The sequence below is a fragment of the Centrocercus urophasianus genome, unplaced genomic scaffold (assembly GCF_019232065.1).
Source record: "Centrocercus urophasianus isolate 14NV4802_14NV808 unplaced genomic scaffold, USGS_Curo_1.0 seq_10, whole genome shotgun sequence".
NCBI classification, from domain to species: domain Eukaryota; kingdom Metazoa; phylum Chordata; class Aves; order Galliformes; family Phasianidae; genus Centrocercus; species Centrocercus urophasianus.
The window spans coordinates 65464671-65484272 of NW_024884142.1; the positions used below are offsets into that span (position 1 = coordinate 65464671).

Here is a 19602-nt window from a genome sequence, read left to right on the forward strand (position 1 = left end):
GCAGCTGCTGTTTTGGTTTTCCTTGTGCTAGACAGAACAGCCCTACCTTTCCTCTTCCTTCACCTCTGCTTTGTAACTCTAGGTTTTGCTGTTGATCCCTTCCAACTTTGCATGTGTTTCCAGTACTATGATCTGGTCTTTTTTGGGGTGGGCTTTGCTGCTGGCTACTGAAATGTACCTTGTATGTTTCCACAGATTGCTAATTGGCATGTGGAACAAGCCTGCTTCCTAATAAACACAGTAATGATGTTTCTATTTTGATAACTTGTCTTTCAATATCTTCCTTTCTATGGAAATATTGATTCTTGTATAGGTTTCTTTGATTAATTCTTATTCTGTCTGCATGATTAAACTTCCTAAAAAGTTCTTGCATCTGATGAGGTCTGCTACCTTAGCCCTTTCTGGGGAACTTCTATCAGAAAAAAAATCTAAATTATTTCATAACTCTCAGCTGCTTGTTTCAGCGATGTATATAGGCAATACTTGGATTTCCAGTTTCTCTTTAGTAGCATTACATACTTAAAGAGTAAAAGTTCTTTTTAATCTGTATGGTTACATAGAAATTTGTTAGGGATGCTGTTGGAATACTTCTGTATTCTTGCTGCACTACCATAAAATTATTAAATTTTTAGGACATGCACAGTATCATAGCTATCAGTTCCAATATCACTTCACCACGTAACATGTATACTTTTTCTTCATTTATATTTCATTAAGTTATTGAAAATAGCATGCACTGACAACTCTTTGTTCCCCAGTCGTACAGGGTTCTAGACACGTGCTGTGTCTCATATTCAGGCAGCACCCAGTGTGTGGTACCCAAACCTTCGATGCTCTGATGTTAATAAATTGACTTTGTCCTTCTCCCTGGGAGGTGAGAATGGGGAAATCCCAGCCAAGCTATGAGTTGGTTGAACTTCAGAATTGAGTTGAAAACTGTGTAAACAGTAGGAAACATTTGTGGCCTGAAAATATGGAGTCAGACGTTGATTCCTGACCATAGGACATGTGGTGTTTGAATAGCAGGCTAAGATAAGGTTTTATGTTGGCTGGACTGATGCAAAGCATTCTTATCGTGAGAGACTTAGTCTCCTGCTAATAGATTTTTCAATCATTCAGAAAGAGTCAGCTTTGCTTTTATAAGTCTGAACTTTGCTCCTTGTGGAGAGCGTAAAGTCTGAAAAATGTTAAAATAAACCAGGAAATGCTGAACTGGCTCTCACCAAACTGAATACTGGGGGTGAATCGGTGCCTGAAAAAGCCAACTCGATGGGTTTGGGAGAGGAACGTGCATGGGCCGAGTGAGCAGGGCTAGCAGAATGTTGCAGAAATGACTGCTTTCAGACAGGAAGCTGCAAGGAGCTGAACAGCAGGGGCTGGGAGGCGCTGCCCGGCACCGTCCGCCTGTCTGAGCAGCACTGCTGCTTCTCCTGTGTGTGCTGCAGCCGCTCTCCAGACCGCGGCCGGAAGCGGAAGTGCAGAGTGCAGAGGAACGTGGTCCCTCCGTGGATGAAACCTGGCCTGCTGCCCGTTATTACCTTTTGCAAGACTGACTGTTTTTGGTTTCGGTCACATTGACTGACAAGGAATGTCAGGAATTCTGCTGAACGTGTTTCAAATGGAAGGGCAAACAATAGGTCTTTCATTCAAGTATAACAGTTATAAAAACTCCTGGATGAATTTAACTTGTTCTGGTCGTGCTGACTTGGAGCTCGTAGTTTGTCTACACCACTTGAGCCTTTGTTTCTTCTCCTCTGTGTTAAGGCACTTACTGAAAATGGAATGTGGGATCTGCCTTTTCTAATCTGGAGTTGACATCATTTTTGAAATACTTGTAATTAAGCTGTACCACTAAAAATGATTTGCGATTGCAAATGCAAGCTCACCAGTTTTTCTTCTGTGAGGCAAGATCATTCTTCATCTGCTTTGTCCCAGTGCTTTGCCTTGAACTGCATGGTACACATGCTTGGAAAACACATGCATTAATAATTCTTATTAGTAATTCAGCCTTTGAGCTTTGTCCCAGGAGATCGTTGCAATGGAAAAGTAACAGTAACAGTTACTAGCACTGACAGTGACAGAGGCACTGAATATGGAATTAAGATTGTAGTGCCTTTAAAATGATTCTTTTGCACCTGTTGTCTTTGCTCTGCTTGAACACAGTAAGCCCATTCATTCCGTTTCATACTCTTTTATGAAGCTGTACTACAAGTTTGCCAGCAGTATTAAGAGCAAGTCAGACAGTGAATACACACTGTGGGATGGAACAGCAAAAGATGATTTGCTTTTTAAGGGGTGTGAAGTTACAATGGGTATAACACCATGCGGGTTTCATCCAGCTCCAGTGTCCTGCTGCAAGTTGCATATTCCTGAGGCAAACTGACTTCCCTGGTCTGCTTTCCCCCCCTTTAGTGATTTGTGGCCTGGGGATTTCTTGAACCTGTACCTGTATTTTGTACATAAATGCACGGAGATGTCTTCTGAGAATTCATATAATTTCTTTTAAAATCTATGTAAAATGGTTGCAGTTACATACTATGGCAAAAATTTCCAAGTTCACCTCCCTGTGATCAACTGTCATGTGGTTTTGATTCTTGCCAGCTAATTTAGTCTGATGTAGTCCAATTTTTTTTTCGGATCAGATGCTGTGAGCAATTGCTACTTACAGCTTTCTTTGTTTGGTGCATGCTATCAGGTTTGTCACTAACCTTCTTTTCTTGCTGAAGAGCCTGAGTCTATTAACTGCGCTTTGGGCTGAGAACAGGCTGTTGGGAGCAACCTGCTTGTGCCCTTCTCTGTGCGTTCCAGTTTTATTATATGCAGTTTGAGATGATGAGCCCAGATTGGGTGCAGTATGAGGGATGAATTTTACACAGTGAGATGATGTTTCCTGTTTTGTTTTTTAGGGTTTTTTTTTTAATAAAAACTCTTAACATTTGTTTTAGTTCCTACTGCTGCTGTTACTTTTACTACTTGAGAATCTTACTTCAAAGTGAATCCCATTTTCACAACCTGTCATTCGTGGGATGTTACTATTCTGTGCTCTCTTGAACTTGGATGCTTTCTTTTCTATCTCTTCTTGGTGAATCTCTTGTGCTTGTTTAATATCTACTCACATAATTGCAAGAAAGTCGTGACACTGCAGGTATTTCTCTCTTTACTTAGAAGTACTTGGAATTTTATCAGTAAACTTGTTTGTTTTTATTTTTAAAAAAAGTTGATAGTATTTTCACAATGTTTAGATCGTACAGTTATTTGCAGAAATCAAAATCGTGTGGAATTAATAACAAGAATGGCAGTTTTGTTTTGATTCCCATTGAATTAATTTACAAACTCAATCTTTTGTAGTTTTGTTGCTAGAGAAGATGGAACATGATGACATTTGCAATAAAACTTTGAAGATTACAGATTTTGGTCTGGCTAGAGAATGGCACAGAACAACCAAAATGAGTGCAGCTGGGACGTACGCATGGATGGCTCCAGAAGTTATCAAGTCCTCCCTGTTTTCTAAAGGAAGTGATATTTGGAGGTAAGAAGTTGATCTACTATAAAGACCGTATTCAGTAGAAGTAAGCTGAGGTTTTTGAATGAATTTCTATTTGATTTTTTTTTTCCTGATGGATTCCTAAGTTATTTCAGGGTACGGCAGGTATAGATGTTCTAAGGAAAACATTAATTTTTCAGCTTCTACTTCTGATCTACCTTTAGTTACTCGTGACTTAAAAATTTGAAAGAAAGAGAGGGAAAATAGCAGAAGACCATATTTTTGGAAAGAAAGAGAAACCCTTAAAAATCTGTTGGTTAAGTAACTTATCTTGAATATTAGTATGAAGAGTGATATGCTCTTTATGTACTACCATATGATTGATCAGTAATGGTATGTTTGCTCCAAATCAGATGGCTGAGAAGTCTCATTCTTTTTAAAGAAATGGGACCATCCATCCTCCCCTTGCATGCCCATTTAATAAAAAAAAAAACTTGGCAAACCAGGACTTTATCAGATGTTAACTGAAGTTTGTACTGCTTTCTAGGAATCTAAAATGTGATCATGTGTAAAATTAAACAGCTGGTTTTTAATCTCCATAGAGATTTTGCTTCTAGTAACTGTAGTGAGAAGAAAAACTGTAGTGAGATGTAACTGTAGTGAGGCATAAAATTATTTTAAGGTGTTCTCTAATTTGGAAAGTGCATACCTCACTATGTTAAGCTTGTGAATATCTCCTTAAAGGCATTTTGATGGATCAGATAAATAATATGGTTCTCAATACTGATGCTGTTTTTGAGTGACGTAGTATGGGATAAATGTACTGAAGAAAGGTATTTTGGGGGAATAGTCGTGATTGCGCTAAAGCCTTTAAAAGTTGCAATGCCTCACTCTGAAAAGTCTCCGTTTCGTTTCTTTTTAAAGTGTTTTCTCTGAGAATGATCTTAAGGAAGCTATTTGGGGAAGGAGGGGAGGACTTCAATCTTTTTTCATGCCTTTTATGCATGCTCTGTGTTGCATAGTTCTTAAATACGGTCTCATTTTGTGTAGATGCTTGATATTCTACGCATGAAGTAACATTTTTGGTGTTCTCAGGATGATTCTGTATCTGCACTGCTGTTTTCTGACACCCATTTGTCTGCAACTGATTTTCAGCATGTTGTTTACATCAGTCTGAGTTGATGACCGGTTCAGAAACATCATTGGCTTCGCTCTTTTCCATTCTTTCTTTCTTTTTTTTTTTTCTTTTTCTTTTGCGGGGTGGAGTTTGGGTGTAGGCGTTTTCCCTAATCAGCTGTATTCCATGCTTAATTACAGGTCCTGTCCAGTCTTGTTGCTGTGATTTTAGGTATCTGAGGGGGTATGCTTTGGTGCAATTATTTTATATTCTGCTGCAACATTAGTTTACATTTTTGGAATCTACAGTATTTCTCTTCTTCGCCTTCTCTCCTGCACGCCTCTCTTGTAAAAATGTAAGTATTTAGTTCAATGATGGACTTGTAACAGGAGAGGTTTTTAAGTAGAAAGGCTCTGTTTTACAGTATAGTTAAGTCCTTCTTGGCTTCTAAAGATTTTCTGCTTACTGCACCTCAATCTGTTCTGTTGCTTATCTTTACTCCTTTAAAAGGCAAACAAATAATACTGCAAGTCTAGTAATACTCCAGTTGTTGGAGTGCTTTTTATTTTAAAGACAACAGGTTACAAATGTAAGCATGGGTCTCTCAAAGACAAGAATGTATTTAAGAAACAGTTTAAACTGAAGTTACGCATACTGAGTACTGAGTTTCCACAAGATGTCTTTAGACCACTTATTAAAAATAAACAAAATCCTGAGCAGTTGAGGCTGCTCAAATATGATTGCATTTGCAAGCAGCATTCCAGAATCAGACAGTGCTGGGGTTTGTTATGGCAGGGTTTTCATACTGTCTTGCAGGCAGCATTTTCTCACGTGTCATCCTAGGTAGCAGAATGTGTTCTTTCTAGGCCCTGAACTTGTATCCTTCTGCTTCACAAACCCAAATTGTAACTACTGTTTTGGGGAGTCTGGAACTGTGTACAAAAACAACAAAGAGGAATTCCACTTTTTCACTCCTATCTTTCCATCATTTATTGCATATTTCAGTCTTGATATGTCAATCTTAGGTAAGAAGCCTGAAAGTGCAAGTTCTCAACAAAATCAGAAAGCTCTTGCTGAATAGCTGCCTTTGCCTGGCATGTTCATATACTCTTTAAAGGGATTCATGTGGCAGTGCATAGTGACCTCTGCTTCAGAAGATGAGTTGTAAAGTAAAAGAAATTTTGAGAACTTTGATTACTTCCATTTTGATCAGCTTTTAAAAAACATTGAAACAGCAAGTTATTTCTGGAATGCAATATAGAAAGAAAGGCTTAGATCACATTGGACAGCAGGGGAATAAATTTTAGTGGCCAAATTGTCTAAGGAACAACTTACTGAAAGCATTAGTTTGTGACCTTAATGTATAATTTGGGTGTATTTGAGTGCCTGTATTTTTGGGGGGGTTCTTTTTTTTTTTTTTTTTTTTTTTTTTCTTCCCCTAAGATGTAAAAGGAGATGGGTTTTACTCCTTACTCTTTTACAAATACTATTTCTTAGTACCTCAGACTGTACGCATAGAATGACTGTATGTGTGCTGGTGAAATTTAATGCACAAAGTAGCAACTTCCATTTTTGAGTAATAAGTAGTGGTTGTCCTGGATAATGATGGACTGACTAGCACCTCCCAAAAGCAGGAGGACTAGAATCATCTGTAGAATTCTACCCCAGCCCATGCTGGCTCTTGGCACTTGAAGTTAAGACTACCTTCCCTAAAAGAGGTTGAAGTGTTACGATCACCTGTTTGGCACTATGGAAAATTGCTAAAACTGTAAATGTAACAAAAATTAATGGTGTGATACAAGTCTTTTGTGAAAGATGATTTCTTTTTATTATGGTTCTGATTAGCTTCAAAATTCATGCTAAAATAGATACATAATAGTCTGAACCAGGGAATTCCTTGAATGAAAACCAATCGTCACTTGCTGGGAGAGTGTAAGATTATTTTTTAATGCTTTATCTAAATGCACAAATAAAACAATCTTTAATAGAATTTTTCCATCATATATAAAACCAGAAAATATTGTGTTTATTATTGTCAGAAGTACAACCGTTTTAAAATGAAATTGGTCTTTGGAGTTTGAGCATATGAGTGGATGTATAGATTAGATAAAAAAAAAGAGGGCAATGATCAAGAATCCTAAGATTTTTTACTTTTATTGCCTTTTTTTTTTTTTTTTTTTTTTTTTTTTTTTTTTAGGAATAAACAGTACTTCTTAGCTTTTAATTCATTATTAAACTTGTGAATTCATTAATTTCCTGAGATTTTTATGGTGACTAAAATTTCATTGATGAACAGAACTTAGATAAACAGAGTGCTGCTATTTAGTTCAAACTGCTTCCTGTGTAGTTACTACACATGTAAGAAATATGTTCTGTTTGTGCTGAAACTGTGTAGTTTACTGGCTTTGTTTCTTTATTTACTTATTCTCAAGTGGTACAAGGTTTTACACAATGCTGAATGACTTTCAGAAGAAGGCAGTGACAGTAAAAATCACCGGTTATATTCTTGTTATTCTTGTATTCACAGCTGCTGTAGTTGGGGTTGTACTTCTAGTACTTGGTGGTACCAGGTGGGGTACATGGAAGGAGTGTTGGATGTTAAGGAGTACCTAGCCCTTACCTCTCTCACCAGTGCCATGTACATTTCTTAGAAAAGTCCACCGTAGGCTCACATACTAAAGAAATGCCTCCTTCCACAAAAATCCCTGAGACTTACAACTTTCTCTGTTGTATTGGAATAGGAGATCTAAAATAAAAGCAACTAGCATGCTGTTCCAGTGTTTTGCTGGGGGTTGGGTCATTTAAGCAAACACTGGGTGTACAATCCCAAAGACAGTAAAAACAACACCTGGCTTTTCATCTAGACTGGAAAGCATAGCAGAAATTCTTATGGTTACTCTTGCTGCAATAGGAATGTCTATGATTGTTGATTTCTATACATGGTGGTAAGAAAAGATCTCACCAGCACCTTTCACAGGAGACAGTACTGTTTCTCTTTCCCTGTATAGGGAAACTAGTTGTGTGTGTAACTCTTCTCTCCCTACAAATCTGAAAAGATCGAGAAAAAAATAACAGGCCTTTATATAACAAAGAAGGGATTAGATATGCTGGGTTTTAGTCTGTTTTAATTAGGAAAAGAGAAAAGGCATGTAGAACCATAGGATCATAGAATTGCTCAGGTTGGAAAAGACCTTAAAGATCATCAAGTCCAACCACAGCCTAACCATACTACCCTAACTCTAACAACCCTCCACTAAATCATGTCCCTGAGCACCACATCCAAACGGTTTTCCCTAGGGAGCAGTATTTAACAACCTTTTCTGTAAAGAAGTGTTTCCTGATATCCAACCTAAACCTACCCTGGCACAACTTGAGACCATTTCCCCTCGTCCTGTCACCAGTGAGAAGAGACCAACTCAGCTCTCGCTGTAAGCACCTTTCAGGTATTGGAAGAGAGCAGTAAGGTCTCCCCTCAGCCTCCTTTTCCCCAGACTGAACAGCCCCAGTTCCTTCAGTCTCTCCTCATAGAGCATATTCTCCAAGGCCTTCGCAAGCTATGTTGCCCTTCTTTGGACCTGCTCCAGCACCTCAATGTCCTTTCTGTATTGAGGTGCCCAAAACTGAACACAGTGCTCAAGGTGAGGCCTCACCAGCACATCTAGGAAACTGAAATCTTTGGAAAAGTGTCTGGCCTGAATGCTCTGCTGAGGTGGTGGAGTATTTTTTGTTCTTTTGTTTGACTTCAGTGGTGCAAGGATCACTTGTTTTCCTCTGGTTCAAACTGCTTGTCCTAACTGAGATTTATGTGACACTAGTGTTTATAGAGAAGTGACTTCAGGTTATATTTTGAGTCCTTGATGTCCATGTTTTTTCAGCTAGCATGTGACAGTAGGATAAGATTGCAACTAAGTGACGTTGAATTTGGTTAGTTGTATTGGAGAAAAGGTGCGAGATGATTGAAGTGGTGCGAACTCTTTAAAGCATTCACTTTGACATGGGAAATCATCAAGAATTTCAGTACATGGTTGAATACATACTTGTTTGTTCTTGATAAAATAAGGTGTCAGTGTTCTGAAAAATAACCATTTAAAAATTACTTTTTGTAGTTATGGAGTGTTGCTGTGGGAACTGCTTACAGGAGAAGTTCCTTACCGTGGCATTGATGGCCTTGCTGTGGCTTACGGAGTTGCTGTCAATAAGCTTACTTTGCCCATTCCATCCACTTGTCCTGAACCATTTGCAAAACTAATGAAAGGTATATGTGTTTTTTTTTTTCTACCTATTTATTTAAATAATTAGGGGCTTGGGGTATGTATCACTGGCTGTAATAGTCATAGGATTCAAAATAAGCGCCATATTCTATAATGCAGTGCATATAAAATACTTTGTTCTTTTAGAGGCAGTCTGGTGCAACAGACTATTATATGCTTATGCACAAGTCATGCAGTATTGAAGTACACCACTTACATTTTTCAGTGGTCACAGAGTATACTTTTTCCCTAATTTTAATGATTTGTTTTTACACTCAAATTGCATTAATTTTTCCTAAAATATGGGTCAGTGTAAGATAAATATGATAAATTCCCAAAGGGAAGAACTGAAAATAGCATTTTCTCATTGTTTTTTGTGAAAATAAAAAATGTTTTTGACATGCTCTAGAGAGAAAAAACTCTTGCTCACTAATGGGTGTTTCCTCATATGTAGTCTCTTTACCTTTTGATAAATACCTTTTCTATGTAGTACTGCTAGTTCAGCTATTTGAGATCCTGAAGACTGAGGTGAAAAAATCTGATTATTAACTAAAACCGGTCTTGAGTACAGATAGGTAGATATCACTTAGGGAAACAGAACTAGGGAAGCCTTGCAGAAGAAGGTTATAATGTATCATAGCTTAAAGTACAATAGCAAGTAACTGGAAATTCAGTTTTATTCTTCAAAAAGTTGTATGTACTATTAAGCACTGATGGGATTCTAATAAATTCTAGAATGCTGGGAACAGGACCCTCATATCCGACCATCATTTGCCATAATTCTTGAACAGCTTACTGCCATTGAGGGGGCAGTAATGACTGAAATGCCTCAAGAATCTTTCCATTCCATGCAAGACGACTGGAAATTGGAAATTCAGCAGATATTCAATGAATTGAGGACCAAGGAAAAAGTAAGTTCCTTTTCCATTTGCATGGCAGTGAAGGAGTGGTACGTGTATTGTGATACAACAGATTTAGATATTTGAATTGTAGCTTCTCAAAATAATGCTAGAAACCTGATTTAGCTAGTGAGACACGAGAGGATAAACTACATGGAGAAGATTTATTCTCATTAAAACAAGTTGTTACTTTAATTACCTATTTTTGTTGGTGAATGTACTATTCTTAAATTCCATTAATGTTTCTCATCAGTATTTTTTTGACAGCACTTTAACCGACTTGCAGCGAGCTTACTTAAGAACAAAAGGTTTTATTATTGGTTTTCTTGAATTGCAGACAACTTGCTTTTCTCCATTTTTCTGTAAACAAATCAATACATTTCTGAATGCTGAAACCATAATTAGAAGTACCTCAGTTGAATTAAAATGTTAAGTTTATTAAGAAGCAGTATTATTGGTGAGTGAGGGTTATGGTGTGATTAGTTCATTCAGAAATACAGTTGAAAAAGCAACATATGCCACCTGCTTCCCCAAAGAAAATGGTTTGCAGATCAGGCTTATAGACTTCTTAGAGTGTTGTTTTTTTCCTGAGTATTTGAATGCATCAAATCAAATGCATTATCAAACAAACCAGAGGTTTTTTTACCCATTTTTTTATAGCCACTGCAAGTTTTCAAGGTTTTTATTTCCATAAATTCAAAATGGTTAATAGCTATGAGTAAATCACAGATTTTTTTGAGATGACTCTTAATATCTCCATTTTAACATAAATGTTCACATTTAATTACGCTTTTGAACTATAGTAGCTGGCCATTCAATTCTTTTTCCATTTCATTTAGAAACTAGAGCAGTACCAAATGTGAAAATTTACTCTGATGGATGTGTAAGAATTTATTAACAAACATTGTCTTTAACCAGCTAGACCTGTCTCCTACCTTGAAAAAAAAAAAAAAAATCTTGTAGGCAAGCTGGCTGGCCTTAATTATCTTGTTCTGTAATTTTCATCGAACAGTGCATGTGAACTCTATCAATTTGATAGATGTATGTGGTTGGTTACCATCCTAGTTATCTGTTCTCTGTCCCGTTGTGTTTTTTTTTGTTGTTGTTGTTTTTCCCTTCCTCCTAAGTATTGTTAAATGTCAAGGCCATCAGTCCAGAATTTTCTGGCTGTTTCTCCTTAAAACTCCGGGATGCAGTGTCTGAAGCTATTTGTCTTCATGTTTTGTTTTTAGTTGTCCTTTTGAATCACAGTTAGAAATGCTTCTGGCAGACATGGATGTCTTCCTTGCAGATCTCTTGCAATAATACAATTGCCTGGTATACATTGTTATTTTTCATTAAGCAAATACATAATAAGTACAGAAGAGAATTGAGACGCAGGGATTTGTAGAGAAATGCTTATTAATCAGACATTTAAATGTTGACTGTGCCCCACACCTCTTTTTACCAAATGCCGCAGATGGCTACTTGTGGGCTGTTAGATGATGGTGGATGTGATGTTATGGATCTTCTGTAGTGGCATCGGTGCATGTGATTATTCAGATTTGTCAATTGCTGCCAAGTTTGTAGTATTCTCAATAATAGTCTTCATTATTTCCAGTCTGCCTTTGTTTCTGCCCTCTGGTTTTCCCTCTTCCATTTCATGTCATTGAATTGAGCACGTGTTAGCCATGTTATCCATATGCTCCCTGCCTACACATTGTTGGAGCTGGGCTATGTGTCTCTCTAGCTGTCAGATTTCTTCCTTTCCAGCTGAATTATGGTCCCTCTACAAAGAGAAGAGACACTCATTTTCACTTGCTGTGAGGCCGCCAGCCACTGCCAGAACCCTCCATAGGGCCTGCCTTTGTTTTTTCCCTCTGCAGTGACTGCTCAACCAGCCATTTTCTCCTTTTTGCTATGGGAGCGCTTAGAACAGGAAAAGGCATTCCCATTCAGGTGTGTGTTTATTTTCTGGAGGCATTAGTCCAGCATGAGATTTTCTCTTGAAGAAACTCCCACTGACTAAATCAAGCTGAGTATTAGTTAGCACAGATTTTTGTGGGGAGAGTTATATTTTTGATGTAAGTGAAAATAAAAGTGAATTAAGCTTAATTAGGGAGAGGAAAAGATTAATGAAATTTACTTCTCATATGCCAAATTACTGCACCTCCAAAGGCATCTGCCCTAATTAGGTAAACTTGTTGAAGAATGAAAGCATGTAACTCTAACTTAAACAAGTTATTCAAATGTTTGTGCTTGCTTAATTTAGCACATTATCAATTTCACTGACAGATACTAGGGAGAGTCAAGTTTATGAAGCATTAATATAATGATTATAATAAAATGAAGAAAGAACAACAACAACAACCCTGTGTGGAGTCTCATTCCCTGTGAAGGAGAAACTTCTGTAGCTGGAGGAATTTCCTCAAGGGCTTGCTGTAAATGAGTGATGGTGACACCCACTTCAAGGAAAGATTGCAATCTTTTGTGATGAGCATTCTTGAGCAACTTAAATATAGAACTCTTTCCTAGCTTCCTTATAATGAGTGTTGTAATTGGAGAGTGGTGCATAACTAATTGCAGTAGGTCTGTCTTTAATTAGTTTATTTGGAAAAGAGTAAATACTAAAACTCTCAATGAGGAAATGCTTTCATTTTCTAGATTGTCTGCCTTTTCAGTGCAGACATTCAGTTTTTTCCTTGTTACTGAGCTTTATGTCCTGGGATTGAGGATGAGAAGTGCATAGTGAAGAGTATCTCCCAAACCTTTGTAGTAGTAAACATCTTTTCTATTTTAAACTCTGATGTACCTTTATCACAGAATCACACAGAATGACCAAGGCTGGAAGGGACCTCAAGGATCATGAATCTCCAACCCCCCTGCCACATGCAGGGCCACCAACCTCCCCATTTAATACTAGACCAGGCTGCCCAGGGCCCCATCCAACCTGGCCTTGAACACCTCCAGGGATGGGGCATCCTACCTTTATCCTAAATTTTAATTCATCTGTCTTCTGCTTCCAACTCTTTTATTTGTTCAGTTTTGACTGGACAGAAGGAGGAGAAAAGTAAAAATTGTCAGTAACCTCTAAATTAAGAAGTGTTAAAAGTGATTAAACACCCAAAATTTTACTTGCTGGCACAAAGACAGGCCCCTTTGAATTCCCAAGAGGCATAATTACCTTTTGCCAAGGTGTGTATGTTAAGAAGAATGGATTTAAAAGGAAAAAAAAAATACTTTTTTGAAAAAGTTGTGTTGAAACAGGCTCACTCAGAATTAGCAAGCTGTCTAAAATGTGTCAGTCAATTAAATTAAATTTGAAACCAGCGATAAGCAGTATGTGTATGCTAATTGTAATGAAAGAACAAGTATCTCTCTGAGGAGCAGCTGTTTCTCACTGAACAAGAGTTTGATTTGATTCAGTGGTAAACTGTCTCTCTGAAATCCATGGCCTTTTAGGCAGGAACAGAGAGGGATGGTTTTTGCGCTTGTTTGAGAACATCAAATTGATACAGTTCAGAGGCCACCTTATTCGGAAAGAGTGTTGAAAGAGTAGATATTTGCTTTATGCTGGTAGTATTTCAGTAAATGTTGGACGAGGAATAGTGCTAGTATATGATGCTGGTGGATACTGATGGCCAGAAACATGCAATCTGCTCTCCTTTTATAGGAAGAATGTATGGTGATGGAATTAATGAGTTTTAATTAGAGAAAAAAGGATTCCTAAATATCTAGAATTCTTAGCATAGCTTAATTTCTGTTGCTGAACTTCTATTTTCAGTTGAATTACAATTTGGACAGATGTTGCACAATCATCCATTAAAACGATATCCAGTGAGAAGCATAGTTTCAGTCGCATCATAGCTTCTCCTTTTCTCAACTCTTAAAATTCAGGCATATTTTGACAGATTTTTTTTTTTTAATTATTTTTATTTTTATTTTTATTTTTTTTTTTTTAAGTTTAAGATCATTTTCTGGTTGTAGGATTACAGTTGTTTAATAGTTTACCCTTGGGAATTTACTTACCCTAAAAATTAATGAGCTTTCTTGCTAATGCTTTTCTGAGAAAGGAGAAAAGATAAAAATAAAATCTAAAAGGCAAAAGAACAACTATTGCATGGGTTTGATAGTTTGAGAGTCCATGTGGTGCAACTCAGTGGTTAGCTATTTGATGCTACACAGATATGTGCTGCTTTTTAATTAAGAAACAGCTGTCTTCTGTTTTATGACTTAGTTTATCCTATTACACTAATTCCCATTCATTATAATACTGATTGCTTTTTCAGATAGAAAAAGCCTAATACATGGTTGAAAAACAGGAAAGGTTAGGAAAATTAAGATGAATGCATTCACTTGTTTTCATCAGGTCATTCTTTTTTATTTAGTGTATGGAAGTTATCTAAGAGAAGCCCTCGTGGGATGGGAGAGTCTCTGATGTGAAGTACTTAAAGCACATTTTGTGCTAGGCTGTAAGCTGATAATCTCTGGTTTGATATGTTGTCCCCGTTTCCAGTGCTTACCTAGCTTAAGTATCTCAAGTTAAATGCTTCAAAGGAAATCTGTATAATGCTTGTTTGCATCCAGATACAGAATCTTCACTTATGCAGAGTGGTCAACTGTCAGGTCGTATGTGTGTGTTAAATATATATCGTGAAAACACATAAGGAAATACAACTTACTGAATACTTGCAACATCCTTTAATACAGCTTTTACACTGTTACTCAGTTTCACTTGTGCAAATCTTATTTTTAGGAGCTTCGATCACGAGAAGAAGAGCTGACAAGAGCAGCTCTTCAGCAAAAATCTCAAGAAGAGCTGCTTAAACGGCGTGAGCAACAGTTAGCAGAACGTGAGATCGATGTATTGGAGCGTGAACTGAACATCATGATATTCCAGTTAAATCAAGAGAAACCCAATGTAAAGAAGAGAAAGGGCAAATTTAAAAGAAGCCGGTTAAAACTTAAAGATGGACACAGAATTAGTTTGCCTTCAGGTTTGCAGTTTTCTTTTACATTCACAACATATATTATGATTAAGTAAGCAGGCTTCAGTGGTTAAAGTTTTCAGTTTTGGTTGATATTTTCATTCATTTCTAGTTTCTTCTACCCTAAATAAGTGCAAAGGATGTGGTAAAAACCACTGTTACATGCCATATTTTTTGAGGTAGTCCCTATCTCTGAGCAGTCTTTCACCTGATTCAATCAAATCTACTGTTTCTGGAAGGAAAGCATGAGAACTTAAAGATTTAAGCTATTGTCAGATTGATTGTGTTGCCTTATTAATATTGCCACTAGATGTCAGCAGGCAAACTCAAGATTATGCCCATGATTTGCGAGCCTTCACCATTGTTAGTAGTACTCTGGAGGTGGCTGGATCCTTCCAGTAGTTTCTGAGTCTGTTAATTTATTACTAATGCCCCATGTACCTAATGCTACATTAACTCAGTGTGGACCAAACTGTAACTGTCTGGTACCTGGGAAGAGACAAAGAATGCACAAATATTTAGGCATATTTCACTAATGCTGAAAGTGCTGTCCCATTTCACTTGCTTTAAAAATTATAGTAACAGAATTACTACAAACTTCCCAGAAAGGCATGTGATCCTGCTCAAAGTTTTAAGTATTGGTTTAAGCTGAATCATAAGCTTAAACTTAATATTTGTTTCTTTTTTCTTGATTCTGCCCATATCTTATTTGAGAAAGTTTTATCTGGAGTACTGCTTAGCTCTTTGTTGTCGAGAATCATCAAGATTAACGAGTCCTTGAGACAGTTCTGTTGTAAGAAAAACGTTCAGTCTATAATTGCACTGTTGATAGGGATTAAAGAAGGGCATATGATCAAACTTAATTTCATTACGTTTTTTTCCTTTCCAATATTTGTTTTATTACTTTGATGGAAATATGGGTAATCCTATATTTTGGTGTCTTGAATTTCTACAAATTTGATGAATACGACCTCTTTAATGCAATGTATTTGTTTACCTTTTGTGACAGCAAAAACTTTTGAATAACAGCTTGCGATCTGTATATGTCTCAGTTTTGAATCCAACTGGATGTAGCTCCTTTTGTTGGTGTTACTGCAAACCTATTGTACAGAGTCTGCGAGGGTGTGAAACAATTTGTTGCATTAAGGATCAGAATTTGTCAGTATATTTGTATGAACATCTCTTGTGTTATCAAATGTAACTCATTATATAATTTTAATTGATTTAGTACAACAGTACAATCTATTGAACATTCTTTATTTAGAACTTTTTTTTTTTTTTTTTTTTTAATTATTTCTAATAGATTTCCAGCACAAAATAACAGTGCAGGCATCTCCTAATCTGGATAAAAGGAGGAGTTTAAACAGTAACAGTTCTAGTCCATCAAGTAGCCCCACAATAATTCCTCGTCTTCGAGCCATACAGTGTAAGTCTCCAACATTTCTGATTGTTCATCTAGTCAATACAGAATGTTTTTTTTCATACTCTCACTGGAACACATTGGTAGTGTTGTCAATTTCAGACAGATTTTTGTTCACCAGGTTCCTTTGCTTGTTCTAACTTCTGCAAGCTGTTGTTTGATGGGAAAGAAAATCTTGCTAAAATGCTAACTAATTTTCAGCAACTCAGAACAGCTATGGATGTTTTAAATCATATATTTTGTTAATAACTTACGGAATTCATTTGCATGTAGACATAGATAAAACACCAAACAATCAAAAATTACAATGGCAAAATGCAAAACATGCTTCAAATGTTATTCAGGATGGAAAACGAATTTTTATTAGGTTTACTACAGTTGTTAAATGAAATCAGTAGTTGTTTGAAAATAAATAATAATATTCAGAGAATAAAGCAGTCTCATGAGCTGGAAAAGCTGATTAATCAACCAGCAACTCCGCTTGCTCAGGAAAAAAGAAAAGTAAACTGTAAGCAAATATAAAAACAGAAGAAAATAAAGATGAAATCTTACATCTTACAGAAACAAAAATAAAAACAATGGTTCTTGTGCTTGACAATCTAATTATTCTCTGTATAGTGGTGACAGAAGGAGTAGTGGAGGTAGCAGTTATGAATGTGGAAGGAAACCTGTCATGTTTTTATAGTAAAGCCCGCCTTTATATTTGAGATCACTGTATGTAAATGGGGTAAATTCTTATGTGATTCATTGCCTGCTTTTATACTGCTTCAACTGTTGTGCAGAGTAGATTGTCTGGTTGCCCTTATTTAAAGTGAAATGTTACATGAGATGGAAAAGCCTGAAGTTTCTCTCTATTTAATATCAGTAGAACACTTGCCAACTGGTTGCTTATGGATGTGGACTAACTATTGTTGCCAAAGGAGTTTTCTCTGAAGGAAAGTACTTCAGAATCTGTATCTGACATGCATATGGAAGATGAGAAATCAACATGCATGCTAGTTTTGTTTTTTTCCTGCATGCTGTTTTGTAGCTAGTTCACAGGCTTCTGTTTCATTTTTTGAACCTAATTGAAACTCCAAAACTTGGATAGAAACCAGATCTCTCTTCTTTGGAAATATCTCTGCTTTATGAAGACCTTTTTATTAATTATTCTCTGAAGGTGAAGTGCTGCCTTTTCCAGTTGAGTAAATACCAGAATTGTTGTTGCCAGAACTCACACAGTTCACTGGGTAAATACTGTTACTACCCATATGTTGTGTGTAACGGAGAGAGATGGAAAATTTGAGATTGAAGGCAAATTCTATGAGGAAAGCTGTGGTGAGCTTTTTTTGTGGAGGTCTTAAATCTTACTTACTGCAGGAAGTACAGAGAGGTTTTCCCTTGTGAAATATCATGACTACATATAGACAAGACTGTCCTGTTTTCTTTTATTTTCCTGGTTCCGTATAGAAGTACTTGGAAGTGCAGTAAATTGCTGGTATTGGCACAATTCTGAAAGCTTGAGGTTTTTTATTTTTTGGATTTTTTTTTTTTTTTTTGTTGGTAGTGGGTTTTGCTGGGTTTTTTTTGTTGTTGTTGTTGTTTTTTTCTTTTTTTTTTTTTTTGTGATTCCTAGTCTGTGTAAATGATAGCAGTGCCAGTCTAAATCTTTGTGTAAGTGCTCAGTGCTGCTGGAGACTTTTTGTTCTGTTTGAGCAGGCGTTTGTTTTTGTAGGATTAGAGCATAAAGGATGACATAAAGGCTCTCCTTTAAAAGAAGCACTCTTCTGGTTTTGATTTTAGATCCCTAAGCATATCACATCTATCAGGAGTATCTAGGTGAAACAATTTAGCTTCCACACCCATCTGCACCTGTGCAAAATAAATTCTTTCCCACAATAATGTTTTAACTTGATTTCACTTCTAAGTATCTTTGTTTCAAGAAGACTTCTTTGAACAGAGATGATTTGAGCAGGCATTTCTAACAATTGGTTGCTTGATTGCTTTGCTTTGTCATCAACAATTCTAGCTTCATAATGTAAATGCTTTGTATTTTAAAATAAAAATTTAGTTAATTGTAAATCCAGTGGTTAAAATCAAGTTCAGCTATGTTTAAAAGCTGTTCTAGGGAGAGAAAAAAAAATACATGTTCAGTAGTCCTGAAACTGTTTGAAATAAGGGAGTTTAAAGAAGGCAGGTAGTTTGCTGTACTACACAAACAGCTATGTATGATGAGGGAGGACGAGTGCAATGGTTCAGGAGTGATTGAACAGCTGGCAAGAAAAAAACTGCCTCATTAATCATGCTATTGTAACAAGCTAAGTTGTTGGGTTTTCTTTCTCATCTCCATCATAGCTGTAAGCATGAGTAGTTGCTGTCAAGTTACTTCTTCAGTTAGTACATACAGAAGTCTACTTGCCTGGGACTGATCCTAGAAAGAGGAACCTGTAAACCCTACAGTACAAACCCTCTATTAAAAGATGCTTAGAGCCTTTTTAGATTTGGACTTTACGACCAGAAGAAGGAAAAAAGATTCCTTTCTGAAACCAGCTTGACTAAGATCTCTTAATTTTTCTTCAGTGATTCCCAGTACAGATACACACACAGCTAATGGCCGAAGAAACAGTGTATATGTGTACCAGCAAGATGTAGATATCACAAGTGAATGTGAACTTCCCAGTGGGGTTATGAAAAAAGGCAAGATTTTATTATGTTTCAAAGGTGCTGGTTCTGTTTAATTTCACAGCTGACCTGAAGTGACGGACTAAGCATTTAATGAAGAACTGATGCTTTACACCCAAACAAATCATACTTTTAATGAGAGAAGATACTAATCATTCTCACAATTGGAATATCGTTTCAGTTGATACCAATTATTCCACAGAGTATATTTTCTTCACTGGAATTTAAGTGCTCAGTCTAATTCACTTGTCTAAAATACCTAAGTATAAGGTTCTCAGTTAAAGGGAGCAGATAATTTTGTTATTTTGCCTTTAATGTGGGTCTATTGTCAGCTCATACATTGTTTTTCTTGCTTGCTCATCTTGTTGGTTCAGTGCGATTTGTGTGGCGTTTTCTGTGAAAGAGAAAGCCTCAAATTTTGTTTACTACTCTTTCTGTTACTGTATCAGAATGGCTTTGTGGTAGAGAAAGGCTGTTCTGTCAATGTGTACGAAGATATATATTTGTAGTATATATACTTACATGAAGGTTTTTTGTGTTTTTAAATCCAATCTTCAGTAACTTCAGATGAAAGCAACAAAACTTGGGGAAGGAGCACAACTTACCACCAAGAAGAGTTTGAAGAAGTGAAGAAAAATTTTAAAAAGAGAGGTTGTACGTGGGGACCAAGTTCAATTCAAACAAAGGATCGTGCAGATTGTAAGGACAAGTATGTCTACTGCATTTTCTTTGATAATACTAGGCATCCTTGGTAACTAAATCACTGTAGTAGGTGATTTCTTGCCTTTCCTCAGACTGTGCTGA

At 36.7% G+C, this 19602-nt stretch overlaps 1 protein-coding gene across 1 annotated transcript in view; it reads left to right on the forward strand.

The window, feature by feature from the left end:
* The window catches only part of MAP3K21 (mitogen-activated protein kinase kinase kinase 21), a 43357-nt gene that overhangs the window by 16240 nt on the left and 7515 nt on the right, over positions 1-19602 (forward strand). Inside the window, exons 2-8 of the mRNA XM_042823492.1 lie at positions 3349-3529; positions 8708-8856; positions 9587-9762; positions 14486-14726; positions 16021-16143; positions 18697-18813; positions 19357-19507. Of these exons, the coding sequence (XP_042679426.1) occupies positions 3349-3529; positions 8708-8856; positions 9587-9762; positions 14486-14726; positions 16021-16143; positions 18697-18813; positions 19357-19507 (1138 nt within the window). The remainder of the gene's footprint in view (positions 1-3348; positions 3530-8707; positions 8857-9586; positions 9763-14485; positions 14727-16020; positions 16144-18696; positions 18814-19356; positions 19508-19602) is intronic.